This window comes from Primulina eburnea, chromosome 9, assembly GCF_022965805.1.
Source record: "Primulina eburnea isolate SZY01 chromosome 9, ASM2296580v1, whole genome shotgun sequence".
In the NCBI taxonomy this organism is placed as follows: Eukaryota; Viridiplantae; Streptophyta; class Magnoliopsida; order Lamiales; family Gesneriaceae; genus Primulina; species Primulina eburnea.
This window is the reverse complement of record NC_133109.1, coordinates 6,022,969-6,038,253: the sequence shown is the minus strand read 5'-3', so window position 1 is coordinate 6,038,253 and position 15,285 is coordinate 6,022,969. Positions and strand designations below refer to the sequence as shown.

The following is a 15,285-nucleotide window of genomic DNA, read 5'->3' as shown; positions in this document are numbered from 1 at the left end:
TCTGATCCGAAGCGTCGATACCACCGAACGTCTAGTTTGGCAAGTCTGCCAATGACTCTCCTATCACAAATGCTTGAATATAAATCTATAAACAAGACATCATCATATCAAGAGATATGAATATAAGTCTATAAACAAATCAAAATCATATCAAAAGATAAACAACAATTCTAGTATATGATTTTGTTGGGAAACTCAAATTGAATCTCATTTGAGTTGTGTCTTCCCAAAACAAAACATGAATTATACCTCTGTCTTCCCGGTCTGACGAAGACGAAGTCTTGTATTCCAATCTGTCCATACCCAGCCTGGCAATGACAATATCAGTATATAACTCAATTCAAAACCTATTCTGGTCAATACTCAAATCAATACATAATCTGATCCATATCGGAACAATGTACAATCTTATTCATATCAACGATATCACGATACACTCGAAATCATTACTGAATCTGATCAATCTCAATCAACTGATGTTTCGACAGCATAACAATACAATCTTGATAACCCCGTCAATCTCAACATCACAGAGATACTACCAGAATTCATAATCAGTATCAATACCATTTATAAGCTCCATATCGGTACACTTAAAATCAGTAACAACACAACTCTGATATCAAATCTCAATCAATTCAACTCTGAAAATCATAACAATGACAAAAACATTCTGTTCTTCAATCTGACTTCAATTTTACAATGTCTACTGTATCAGAAACACCATATATGATTCATATTTGATTCTGACAATAGCATAATTTCAACTCGTGTCTAAACGTAACAAAACTTACATCCAGTTGTAGCCTGCGTCAATAGGAACTCGGTACTGAAGTTGGATTCAAAATCAGACGGGCGGATCGAAATCTAAAGGCGTAAGAATTCTTCAATTCTTTCTCGTGCTTCCCTTTCCTCGTTTCTTCCTTTTGTTCTGAGGAATATGAAGGATATATATCTATATATATATACCACTTGCATGCCACGATACGTGGCTGATTTTCCATATTTTGCAAGCGGCGCTCGGGCGGTTAATTTTGACCGCTCGGGCGCGGAATTTTCTTTCGAGATACTCAGTTGAACATCTCCTGGCGCTCGGGCGGTAATATTCTACCGCTCGGGCGCCAAACATTCTGTCCAAGAAGTAAAATTGGCGCTCGGGAGGTTTTTTTCTACCGCTCGGGCGCGAGATGTTCGGCCCAACATCTTGAGATGTTCGGTTCAACATCTTGGCTTATAATGTAACGATGCCCTGCTTCTTTATTCAAGTTCGTATAACCTCAATCATGTCAATTAATCAACGTCTGATTACAGTAATTAAATCTCGGGCCTTACACTTTAGTTCATTTGTTAGCCAGGTGGAACTTAGCCGTCCAAGTGGTGCTTCTGAGAAAGACATTGTGAGTAATTAATTTTTTTTTTATCATATTTCTGTGAAACTATATTTTTTTTTTACTTTATGTGACTAAGATACAATTCATACCTTATTATAGTTGGATCAAGCAAACGCCTTATTTAAGCAATCAGCTGGGTCGACTTGGCGGTTGGATCATGTATGGTCTTTGCTTAAGGACCAAGAGAAGTTTAGGTCATCAAACGCTATTTTACCTAATTTCATACCAAACCACGGGAGTATCGACTCATCCAAGTCTGACTATTCTCCCAACACCGAATCACCGACACCCAATTCTCCAGGGCTATCTGGGTTTGCAATAAACCTGGATGAAGATAATCCGTCAGGAGAGAGTTCTCAGCGTTCAATTGGCATAAAAAAGGCCAAAGCCAAAAGAAAAGCTACTGAAGAACACTTGAAGGACATCTCCACCATGGCCAAATGTACTGAGAAAATGGTGGTTGTGATGGAGAATTGATCGAGCAAAACTTGCACAGTGAATAGTCCCAAAATTTATTTTATAAAAGAAAGCTCGATTTAAATATCGCAAGTGCACGATAGTCAAGTTATAATAAACGTAAGTGAATACGAGTATCGATCCACGAGGACTGCGTCACACTCTTTTTATTTTCAAGTAAAATTTCTTTAGCAACGATAAATTGATTTGATGATTGAACTAATGTAGAATAAACAATTCAAATAATTAAAATGCAAAGGAAATGTATTCAAGAGAGCAATGATTAATTTGGATTAAATCAAATGAGAAATGAATTTGTTGGGAAATTATCAGTTCACCTACCACTCGTGTTTAACTAACTACACTCGACTTTTACTCGTGCATTCGACGGAATTCCCTAGACTAATTAATATACTCTGTCGAGCTATATTAATACTAATAAAAAACATACAGTACTCAAGTGTCCTCAAATATTTAACAGTTCAAGATTGCATTACATTCTATGGAATCCACTAGCTTTCATCCGGGTGAACAATCACTATCGACACGTACCCAATTCTGTATATCTACTAAAATTGTAAATCCGTGGTTTATACTATTTGATCGTATTGTTAATTATTCTATCGAAATCATTAACAACATGAAATAATCAAAGGAAGTTAGCTAGGCTTCGATTGAAATAAGAAAGAACAATAGCATAAACAAATCACTAATAAAACATCGAGAAATAATGTTAAACAACGAGTACGGGGTAGGATCCCCTCAAATCCCAACAAATCTAGAGTTTTAGCTACTGAAATTCATGATAAAAACCACAATCAATGTAAGAAATCAAATACTGAATAATGAAAATACTAAAGATGACGACGGGTGACGGCCACGACGCGTGGAAATCTCGAGGTCTTCGAAATCTCCTTTGCTCCTAGCCTCGTCTCCAAGAAAAATGATGAAAAGTCTGATAAAGTGTGAAAACGGCTGCTGATCTCGTGTGTTAGGTTTAGGTGTAGGATAGAGTTCCTCAAAATTTGGAAACAAATCTTTCTCAATCTCGCTTCTCGCTAGAGCGGTATATTTTGACCGCCCTAGCGAGTGGTCCTCGAATAAACTTCCTCGATCATATCCCAGGTTTCGCTGGGGCGGTCACTTTTGACCGTCCTAGCGAGACACTCGCGCAAAAATCCTCGGCAGACCACAATGCTCGCTGGGGCGGTCACTTTTGACCTGCCTAGCGAATCCTCTTCGACATTATGCCCAAGTTTCTCCCACTTTTTTGGTTCAATTCCTACAAAATCACCAAAAAATACACGAGGTCAGTCAAATGCTAAATAATGCTAAAAATATGCAAAATTAAACTAAACAAACTAATATTATGCATGAATGCGACTCAAAACCAACACTAAAAACACGTAAAAACGAGTCCTATCAACCCCCTCATACTAACCTTTTGCTCGCCCTCGAGCAAAATATGTTAAAGCACGAGATTCTAAACTAACAAAACAAACACAAAATACTTAAACATGAAATAACCAACACAAGTAAATGTCAATGGTGAGTTAACAACTGTTATGCTCATGCCTCAATGAACTTTCCCACATACAAATCATAATCAAGTCAAATCACAAACGAATACTCATTCTCATCTACACATAAATCTCGACACTAATTTGAACGTGCGTGTGTGTCATGATGGGTCTAGTCATTCGTACTTCAAATAGATCAATCATCCGATCATGCGAGTCACTCAATTAGCACTTCAATACAAGTCTCACTAGCATGCACCCCCGTGTCCATTTATCACTAACCATAATTTGAACTTTATTCGATTCTTAAGTGCAGAGAAGGGTGTCGAAAAGAAGGAAAGTAAGCTCAAGTGGCTAACAGTCGGGAGTACACCGATCATTTTCATTGTGCAATCGTCAAGACTTTTCGTCTGAATTTCCTCGTCTCCTTACATCTCCAACTTTTAGCCCAGGAATAGAATTTCATTCCTTTTATTTCGGCTCCCCCTCACCTTACATCTCCACCAATTTTTTCTTTTTCGATATATTTTTTTTGATGCACAATTTTCACACGTGTACTCCCTAGGCTAAGAATATATACTTTGGATTACAGCTGGTTAGGAGTATGATATTTTAATTCAGTGCATTGAAAAAGGGGGTATATGTAGAGTTCAAGGCAAATCACATGTTCTCATTCAAGGTCCCAATTAGTGACTTATTTTCACGGGTTTACATGCTAAATCAACTCATAAATGATGCCTTTCAAGTTAACCACACAAAACTTTCAAATTTCACCATTATTCCTACAAAATTCTAGTCCCCACACATATGTGCTCAAAAAGTTCAATTTTGTGCCAAAATTCATGCTTTAACAATCAAGAGTACCATTCATGAGGTGACCCAATCAATACTTTTGTATACTATCAATTCAACATCATCATTGGCTCATACACTACGTCTTCTCACCATAAACGACACCAAATAAAAGAAATGCAACAATTTAAAACCAATTAACTAAGCAAACATAACAATCTACCCCCCTTATACTAGAGTTGTGCAATGCCCTCAGTGCACAAAACGAAACAAACACTAAAAACATAAAAAACTCATGAATGTAAATGCAAAGATAGAATATGCAAAATAAAAAGAAAGGGGAAACAGTAAACTCCCCTAATCAGAAATCGTCCTCCTCCTCATTCTCAGGCGGTGGGACTCCCTCTTCAGCCGCTGGGGGCATAGGATAATGGTACTGAAACTGGAAGGGTGGCAGGTATGCTGGTGTAGGTGGCCGTCCGGACGTGTCGATGCCCAAATGGGTTGAGATCCCCTGCACCAGGTATTCGATGTTCTGAATGTGGGCTTGATTAACGGCCTGGTACTCAGTCTGATAAGTGGCCCAAGCGCCCAATTCGTCGATGCGATCTCGCATGGCACGGCGGCGTGGCTGCGGAAGTGGTGGTGCATGTCCTAAGGCCGGAGGTGGTTGAGCTGCTCCCCCATAATCGAAAAATACCTCCTCGGGCAGCTCAGCCTGTCTTTTCTCCCTCTTCGCTCTATAAAGAGCCTCATCAATGGCTCTCATCGGCGGTAACCACTCATCATCATCTGCAAATATCACCCCCGCTCGGGCACACAGCTCAGTAACTATCGTCGGAAAGTAAAAAGCCAAATTGCTGCTGTTTATACACATGTTAAGCTGTCCGAAAATGAGCCTGCCCACATCAATCACCATCCCAGTATAGATGGCATAAAGAACAACCGCCCGCTCACGCTGCACATCACTCATATGACCGACCGGCATCAATCTCTTAGACAAAAACGCATACCACAATGACGCGTCCACTTTCAAAAAAATTTCAAGAAAAACCGTATACGTCCCCGGTTGTTTCCACATGGTGCCCGGATAACAGAGTGTGCGAATAATCAAATCATAATCCGGGTTAAGCACCCACGCCTGAAACACCGAATCATCCACCGGCGGTAGACCCAACATGTCATTGATAGTATGGGAATCATACGGGACTAGACGTCCCCTCACAAATGCCTTGTGCTCATTCCCCTCCGGAGCATTGGCATAAAATTCACGCACAACCGGAACCACTGTTGCGTTCGGTTGTGCCACAAAGGCAGTCCACCCTCTTCCTGCTACTAGGAACTCCGCAAAATGATGGATAATAGACGAGCTAAATCCTCGCTCAGGGATTGGTTTCCTATGTAGTCTAGCATTTTCATATCTCTCCCTAGCATTATCATTCACAAACATAGACGGAGTGGACCGAGAGCTAGAAGCACCGTGAGTTACCTTAGATCTTTTGGGTGCCATTGTGGGAAATTGGAGAAGAGCACAAGTATCCAACCGCCGGAGAATTGTTGAAGGTCGCTGGAGAATCTCACCGGAATCTGTGGAAGATGACCGGAGAAGAAAATCTTGTAGCCTAAGTGCTTCCTTGTGGAGGGTATGGACCAAGATGGAGTCTTTACCCTGAAAAATCACCAAATAAATGAGTGTTGAGCACAAAAGAGGGAAGGGGGCGCCGAGATTTGGAGAGGAAAGAGTAGGGTTCGAAGTGGAGAAGAAAAGAGAAGGGGAAAGTTTTTATATTCTGCGCGACTCGCTAGGGCGGTCAATTGTGTCCGCCCTAGCGAGGGGTTCTCGCCGACAAAATATTTATGATCTGTGCGACTCGCTAGGGCGGTCAATTGTGTCCGCCCTAGCGAGGGGTTCTCGCCGACAAAGTTTTTTTAAAAATTTGTGCGACTCGCTAGGGCGGTCAAAACTGACCGCCCGAGCGAGAAGTTTTCGGAAATATATATATTTTTTTTGTTAATCTGTGCGACTCGCTAGGGCGGTCAACAATGAACGCCCGAGCGAGAAGTTTTCGGGGAAAAAACATTTTTACTCTGCGCGACTTGCTAGGGCGGTATATTTCGCCCGCCCTAGCGAAAAGTTTTCGCAAAAGACTTATTTTTAAAAAAATGAGTACCCGCTGGGGCGGTCAGTTTTGTCCGCCCGAGCGAGAAGTGTTCGGGAAAAAACAATTGAATGCAATGCCATGCAACTACCTAAATGCAAATGATGCAATTAATAACTAAAAAAATATAATCAAAATCAATATAAGGAGTAGAAGTAGTTCTCAATTTATAGTCTAGAGCTCGACTTTTCACCCATGTCCTCAATGACTGTCATGGAGCCGAGTGACTCCAATTTGTGGCTCAATTGTGCCACCGATATAGTGCTTCAATATTTGCGCGTTCACAGTAAATGTCCCTTCCTTGCCATCATGCAACACCACTGCACCCGATGGGAACACCTTGGCTATAGTGAATGGTCCTGACCACCTTGACTTTAGCTTGCCCGGAAAGAGTCGTAAGCGAGAATTGTATACCAACACCGCTTCACCCACTTTGAATTCCCTTCTTATAATGTGTTTGTCATGGGCTCGTTTGGTGCGTTCCTTGTAAGATAGTGCAAGATCATAAGCTCTTCCCCGAAACTCATCTAACTGATTCAACTGCAGCAATCGTTTTTCACCTGCAAGAGCAAAATCAAAGCTTAGTGCTTTGGTCGCCCAATATGCTCTATGCTCTAATTCGACTGGTAGAGGACATGCTTTACCAAAAAGCAACCTATATGGTGTAGTGCCTATAGGTGTTTTAAAAGTAGTACGATACGCCCACAAAGCATCATCTAACCTCACCGACCAATCTTTCCTATTGACACCTACCACTTTCTCCAAAATTCGCTTTATCTCTCGGTTCGACACTTCCACTTGACCACTCGTCTGGGGGTGATAGGGGGTAGATATCTTATGTGTGACACCATATTTGCTCAAAAGTTTTTCAAATAGTTTGTTGCAAAAATGCGTGCCACCATCACTAATGATTGCTCGTGGTGTTCCAAATCGGTTAAAAATGTTTTTCTTTAAAAATTTTAGGACCACTTGAGCATCATTAGTGGCATACGCTTCCACCTCTACCCACTTAGACACATAATCCATCGCAATCAAGATGTATTTTTTCGTGAAAGAACTAGGAAACGGTCCCATAAAGTCTATCCCCCACACATCAAAAACCTCACACTCCATGATATTATTTAAAGGCATTTCGTGATGGTTAGAGATGTTACCTGTCCGCTGGCATTTATCACAATGTAGCACATAAGAACGAGCATCTTTAAAAAGAGTTGGCCAATAGAAACCACTTTCAAGTACCTTGGATGCCGTCCTTATTGGTCCGAAATGACCACCTACCTCACGGTCATGGCATTGGTTGAGAATTCGATCAAACTCTTCCTCCGCAAAACACCGTCTTATCATGTAATCTGCACAAATTTTAAACAAAAACGGTTCCTCCCAAAAATAGTATTTCACGTCAGAAAAGAATTTCTTTCATTGGTGAAACGATAGGTTTGGTGGAGGTGTGCCTGTGACAAGAAAGTTAGCGAAATTTGCATACCATGGACAAAGTTTCATCTCAAGCAATTGTTCATCCGGAAACCAGTCATCTATATCATCGTCACTGCCCTTAATTCTAACATACTCAAGCCTAGACAGGTGGTCAGCAACTACATTTTCCACACCCTTTTTATCTCGAATTTCGAGATCAAATTCTTGCAATAATAAAATCCACCTAATTAACCTAGGTTTCGCATCTTTCTTAGCAAGCAAGTATTTTAGGGCAGAATGATCTGTATACACAGTTACTTTAGACAGAACAAGGTACGAATGAAATTTGTCGAAAGCAAATACTATAGCAAGCAATTCCTTTTCAGTAGTAGCGTAATTCAATTGAGCATCATTTAAAGTCTTACTTGCATAGTAGATGGTATGAAATACCTTGTTCTTCCTTTGACCCAACACCGCACCAACAGCTGTATCACTAGCATCGCACATCACCTCAAACGGTAGCTCCCAATCAGGGACAGTCAGAACAGGTGCTGTCACCAAACTTTCCTTGAGTATCTCGAATGCATGCAGACAAGTAGAATCAAAATTAAATTCAGCATCTTTCATCAACAAAGAGGATAAAGGTTAAGCAATTTTGGAAAAATCTTTAATGAAACGCTTATAAAAACCAGCATGCCCTAGGAAACTTCTAACTCCTTTTATTGATGAAGGTGGGGGTAAGTTTTTGATTACTTCCACTTTGGCTTTGTCAACCTCAATTCCATTCTCCGATACCTTGTGTCCTAACACAATCCCCTCTTGAACCATAAAATGACACTTCTCCCAATTCAACACCAAATTGCTCTCCTCACATCTAACTAACACCAAGTTCAAATTCTCTAAACATTCATTAAATGAGGAGCCAAAAATAGAAAAGTCATCCATAAAGATTTCAAGGAAATTTTCAGTCATGTCATGAAAGATAGCGGTCATGCATCTTTGAAATGTTGCAGGTGCATTGCATAAACCAAAGGGCATACGCCTAAATGCAAAAGTACCATAAGGGCAAGTGAAAGTAGTTTTCTCTTGGTCCTCAGGTGCAATTGTGATTTGATTGTATCCCGAATATCCATCTAAAAAGCAATAAAATTCATGACCTGCTAATCGTTCAATCATTTGATCGATAAATGGCAAGGGAAAGTGATCTTTACGGGTTGCATCATTCAATTTCCTATAATCTATGCACACACGCCAACCCGTAACAGTTCTAGTGGGAATCAACTCATTTTTTTCATTAGTAATAACAGTAATCCCACCCTTTTTAGGCACACATTGTACAGGGCTTACCCACGCACTATTAGAGATAGGATAGATAATACCTGCATCCAAAAGTTTAATGGTTTCAGCTTTTACTACCTCTTGCATCTTTGGATTGAGTCTCCTTTGTGGTTGTGCTAGAGGTGAGTATTTATCTTCCATCAGAATTTTGTGCATGCAGATCGAAGGACTTATCCCTTTTATGTCTGAAACCTTCCAAGCGAACGCCCCTTTATGCTCCTTGAGGACTCCCAAGAGCTTACTCTCCACATCATCTGTCAAAGAAGAGAAAATAATAACAGGCAATTTATTATTTTCTCCTAAATATACGTACTTGAGATGTGGAGGTAGTGGTTTGAGCTCCAAAGTAGGTGGCTCCTCTAGGCTTGACTTTTGAGGCATTAAATCTTTTCTGTCTCCCAATTCCTCTAGTCTAAGCCTCACTTGCTTTCTCCAAGGTGGAATGGTATTCAAATGAGCTACCATCTCCATCTTTTCCTCGTCTAGCTCGTCCGCCTGCTTTTCAGTAGTGAGAGTGGCCTCCAATGGTTCTTTCAATCCATCCTGCACAAAATCACAAACAAGAGAATCCAAGACATCAATACGAAAGCAACTATCATTGTGCATTGTGTGCTTGAGAGTATTGAAAACATAAAAATAATTTCTTCTTCTCCAACTCTCAGTCTCAATTTCCCCTCCTCAACATCAATCAGTGCTTTCCCTGTAGCCAGAAACGGTCTCCCTAGGATTAAAGGCATCTCTAAATCTTCCTCCATGTCAAGCACCACAAAGTCTGCAGGAAAAATGAACTTATCCACTTTCACCAAAACATCTTCGATAATCCCACGTGGATACTTGACAGATCTGTCAGCCAGCTGCAACGACATCCTGGTTGGCTTGGGTTCACCTAATCCCAGTCTCCTGAACACAGAAAAAGGCATCAGATTAATACTCGCACCAAGATCACATAGAGCTTTATGAAAATTAATGTCACCAATAATGCAAGGTATAGAGATACTCCCTGGATCTTTTTGCTTAGGAGGCATCTTGTTTTGAACTAAAGCGGAGCAATTTTCAGTCAAATTCACCATCATATGATCTTCTAGCTTCCGCTTATTTGCTAAGATATCTTTCAAGAATTTTGCATAACTTGGCATATTCAATAAAGCATCAGCAAAAGGAATGTTAATATGCAGTTTTTTAAATATCTCAAGAAATTTACCAAATTGTGCATCTAATTTAGCTTTCTTCATTGCTGCAGGAAAAGGTAGAGGGATAACAATTTTATTTTGTGCAATAGGTGTAGATGTAGAGTTAGAAGACTTACCTCCTCGAGTTTCCACCTCATCCTCACCGTGCTTGGTCTTTTCCTCATTAGACTCGAGTGTTTTTCCACTACGCAATTCCACCGCCTTCACATTGTTCTCTTGGGTTAGTTTCCGTGTTGCTTGGCAAAGCTCCTTGCTCCCTGTTAGCAATCAACTTAGCCAATTGTCCAATTTGATTCTCTAACCCCTTTATGGATGCATCTTGGTTCTGAAATCTCGTCTCTGTTGCAGAAATAAATTTAGTCATCATTTGCTCTAAATTGGACTTCTCCTCCCGAGACGGTTCTGGCTTGAATCCTTGGTGCATCCCATATGGTGGACCTCTTTGTTGGCGATTTGGTTGTTTAGACCTCCCCATGAAAAGTTTGGGTGATTCCTCCATCCCGGATTATATGTGTTCGAGTAAGGGTCATTTCTAGGACGGTTCTGGAATCCCACTTGTTTTACCGGTGCTCCCTCAGGCACATAGAATGGATTGCCATCTTGGCAATCCTGCACATCATGCTCGCCCCCACACTTATCACAGAAAATTTCTTGCAGACGCATAGCCGACCCACTCATGCTCATCCCATCAATCTTTCTATTCAAAGCCTCTAACTGTGCTGAAACCGCCGACAAATCATTAACTTGATTAACTCCAGCACCTCGTCTATGCCTATCAGACTGAGGATGATAGCTACTAGCAGCCATCTCCTCCAATAACTCATATCCTTCCTCCGCCGTCTTTCTCAGTAAGTTACCACAGGCAGCAGCATCTATCATAGTACGGTTAGGAGTAAGCAGACCGTAGTAGAAAGTTTGAACAACTAACCCAAGAGGCAGCTCATGGTGTGGACATCTCCTCAACAAGTCCTTGTAGCGCTCCCATGCCTCGTAAAGTGACTCTTGCTCATATTGGGCAAAAGTAGTAATGTCGGCTCTAAGCTTCATAGTCTTCGACGGAGGAAAGTACTTGATTAGGAATGCCTTTGCCATATCCTCCCATGTAGTAATAGACCCTACAGGCAAACAGTTTAACCACGACTTAGCTTTATCTCTTAGTGAAAATGGAAATAAACGCAAACGAACAGCATCATCAGACACGCCATTAAACTTAAAAGTATCACAAATTTCAAGAAAGTCAGCTATATGAGAATTAGGGTCGTCAAGTGCACTTCCCCCAAATTGGACAGTGTTCTGAATCATCTGAATGATAGCTGGCTTGATCTCAAACTGATTGACTCGGATGACTGGTCTAACGATGCTCGGACGTGCTCCATCGAGAGACGGCTGTGCATAATCCAACATCGGTATACGCCTTGGCTCCTCTCTTTGTTGATCGCCTTCCATTCTTTCCTTCGCTCTTTGCTGCTGTAGTCGACGTCTAGCTGTGCGTTCGATCTCGGGGTCAAAAGGCTCAAGCTTAAACTCGAGTGATCTTCGCATGCACCACAAGAAAAGTCTGCAACACAATGAGAGTATCAAATAATAATAAAATAAATAATACTAAAGAATTTAAATGAAAAATAAAAATTTGTGAATCAACAGTCCCCGGCAACGGCGCCAAAAACTTGATCGAGCAAAACTTGCACAGTGAATAGTCCCAAAATTTATTTTGTAAAAGAAAGCTCGATTTAAATATCGCAAGTGCACAATAGTCAAGTTATAATAAACGTAAGTGAATACGAGTATCGATCCACGAGGACTGCGTCACACTCTTTTTATGTTCAAGTAAAATTCCTTTAGCAACGATAAATTGATTTGATGATTGAACTATAGAATAAACAATTCAAATAATTAAAATGCAAAGAAAATGTATTCAAGAGAGCAATGATTAATTTGGATTAAATCAAATGAGAAATGAATTTGTTGGGAAATTATCAGTTCACCTACCACTCGTGTTTAACTAACTACACTCGACTTTTACTCGTGCATTCGACGGAATTCCCTAGACTAATTAATATACTCTGTCGAGCTATATTAATACTAATCAAAAACATACAGTACTCAAGTGTCCTCAAATATTTAACAGTTCAAGATTGCATTACATTCTATGGAATCCACTAGCTTTCATCCGGGTGAACTATCACTATCGACACGTACCAAATTCCGTATATCTACTAAAATTGTAAATCTGTGGTTTATACTATTTGATCGTATTGTTAATTATTCTATCGAAATCATTAACAACATGAAATAATCAAAGGAAGTTAGCTAGGCTTCGATTGAAATAAGAAAGAACAATAGCATAAACAAATCACTAATAAAACGTCGAGAAATAATGTTAAACAACGAGTACGGGGTAGGATCCCCTCAAATCCCAACAAATCTAGAGTTTTAGCTACTGAAATTCATGATAAAAACCACAATCAATGTAAGAAATCAAATACTGAATAATGAAAATACTAAAGATGACGACGGGTGACGGCCACGACGCGTGGAAATCTCGAGGTCTTCGAAATCTCCTTTGCTCCTAGCCTCGTCTCCAAGAAAAATGATGAAAAGTCTGATAAAGTGTGAAAAACGGCTGCTGATCTCGTGTGTTAGGTTTAGGTGTAGGATAGAGTCCCTCAAAATTTGGAAACAAATCTTTCTCAATCTCGCTTCTCGCTAGGGCGGTATATTTTGACCGCCCTAGCGAGTGGTCCTCGAATAAACTTCCTCGATCATATCCCAGGTTTCGCTGGGTGACCGCCCTAGCGAGACACTAGCGCAAAAATCCTCGGCAGACCACAATGCTCGCTGGGGCGGTCACTTTTGACCGCCCTAGCGAATCCTCTTCGACATTATGCCCAAGTTTCTCCCACTTTTTTGGTTCAATTCCTACAAAATCACCACAAAATATACGAGGTCAGTCAAATGCTAAATAATGCTAAAAAGATGCAAAATTAAACTAAACAAACTAATATGATGCATGAATGCGACTCAAAACCAACACTAAAAACACGTAAAAACGAGTCCTATCAAGAATGCTGAGGTACATCGACAACAGCTCATTGATATTGAGAAACAAAGGAATGCGATAATGGCTTTTAAAGAAGAAAATAAAATACTAAGGATGAACCCTATGTACGTTGATGAATCAGTCCGTGCATACTTGATAAAAGAACAACAAAAAATTTGGCAGAAAAGAATGGAGACGGCGGATGGCTCTGACGGGAATTCTACACCGTTTGGGGAGTTCCTCGGAGGAACTTCACCATCCGAGTCCGACCTTCCACAGTACTAATTTACTCTCATGATTGCAATGAACTAAAAATATTTTTATCTTTATTGTTGTTGTGTGTTTTTTTTATTGTTGGTGATACGTCACTTTTAGTATTGTCTACGTTTTTATGTCTAAAAATATCACATGTTTATCAATTTAAATTAAGTCTATAATAAGTGTTTGTAATAAATTGTTTTATGTATTTTTTTGTCATTAAATTGTTCACTAGTTCCATTTGATAACTATTATAAATAATAAATTATAATTAATTCATTAAAAAATTAAAACAACGTTTGATCAACAAAACCAACCCACTTCCAAGCTTTATCTTGGTCGACCAAAGCAAAATACTTTTGTATCTTGCTTTGGTCGACCAAAGCACATGCTTTGGTCGAGTTGTGCTTTGGTTGGTCGACCAAATGTGCTTTGGTCGACCGACCGAAGCACCCAAAGCACATGTGTTGTGCTTTGGTGGACCAAAGCCCCAAAGCACATCACATGTGTTGTGCCACCCAAAGCACATCACAAGTGTTTTGGGTGGCACAACACATGTGATGTGCTTTGGGGCTTTGGTCCACCAAAGCACAACACATGTGCTTTGGGTGCTTTGGTCGGTCGACCAAAGCACGTGCTTTGGTCGACCAAAGCGACCAAAGTCCATGCTTTGGTTGGTGGTTTGGTCGACCTAAGTGTAGGTGTGTGAGTCGATCAAGTTTGTGTGTTGGTCGATCTTTTCTCCTTCAAATCACAAGTCGATGGAGAACAGTGATACTTTCTTAATTTTTTTTTCAAAAGGAATATATTGCAATTGTTATGATGTCATTTCAGTAATTTGGTGGAATCTCTATATTGATCTTCAAATGAATAGTGATCCTCCAAAAATAGAGGATCATTGTTGCAGTCTCTAAAATGGAGATTGCATTTGGAGTTGGGTTGGAGCACCAACCCTCTCCATTTTAGAGACTGCAACAATGATCCTCTATTTTTGGAGGATCACTATTCATTTGAAGATCAATAAAGAGATTCCACCAAATTACTGAAATGCCATCATAACAATTGCAATATAGTCCATTTGAAAAAAAAAAATTAAGAAAATATCACTGTTCTCGATCGACTGGTGATTTGAAGAAGAAAAGATCGACCAACACACAAACTTTGTCGACTCACACACCCACACTTAGATCGACCAAAGCACCAACCAAAGCATGGACTTTGGTCACTTTGTGCTTTGGTCGACCGACCAAAGCACCCAAAGCACATGTGTTGTGCTTTGGTCGACCAAAGCACATGGGTGGCACAACATATGTGTGTCGACCAAAGCATACAATTCATGGTATACTTTGGTCGACCAAAGCACATGCTTTGGTCGAGTTGTGCTTTGGTTGGTCGACCAAAGCACAACAAAGCACATGTGTTGTGCTTTGGTCGACCAAAGCACAACACTTGTGCTTTGGAAGCAGTGTGTTGTGCCACCCATGTGCTTTGGTCGACCAAAGCACAACACTTGTGCTTTGGGTGCTTTGGTCGACCAACCAAAGCACAACTCGACCAAAGCATGTGCTTTGGTCGACCAAAGCATACCATTTCATGGTATACTTTGGTCGCAAGATACAAAAGTATTTTGCTTTGGTCGACCAAGATAAAGCTTGGAAGTGGGTCGGTTTTGTTGATCAAACGTTGTTTTAATTTTTTAATGAATTAATTATAATTCATTATTTATAA

The 15,285-nt window shown here is 40.2% G+C and overlaps 1 protein-coding gene and 1 non-coding gene across 2 annotated transcripts; both read left to right on the top strand.

Moving 5' to 3' along the window:
* Positions 1–1,244: 1,244 nt before the first annotated feature.
* Positions 1,245–1,868, top strand: LOC140840689 (uncharacterized). Its single transcript, XM_073207862.1, has 2 exons — positions 1,245–1,265; positions 1,491–1,868. The coding sequence occupies exons 1-2, from the start codon at positions 1,245–1,247 to the stop codon at positions 1,866–1,868; spliced, it is 399 nt and encodes a 132-aa protein (XP_073063963.1).
* Positions 1,869–11,196: 9,328 nt separating this feature from the next.
* On the top strand, positions 11,197–11,303 carry LOC140842199 (small nucleolar RNA R71). Its single transcript, XR_012120331.1, has one exon. It is a non-coding gene; the product is annotated as a small nucleolar RNA R71 (small nucleolar RNA).
* The last annotated feature ends 3,982 nt before the right edge of the window (positions 11,304–15,285 follow it).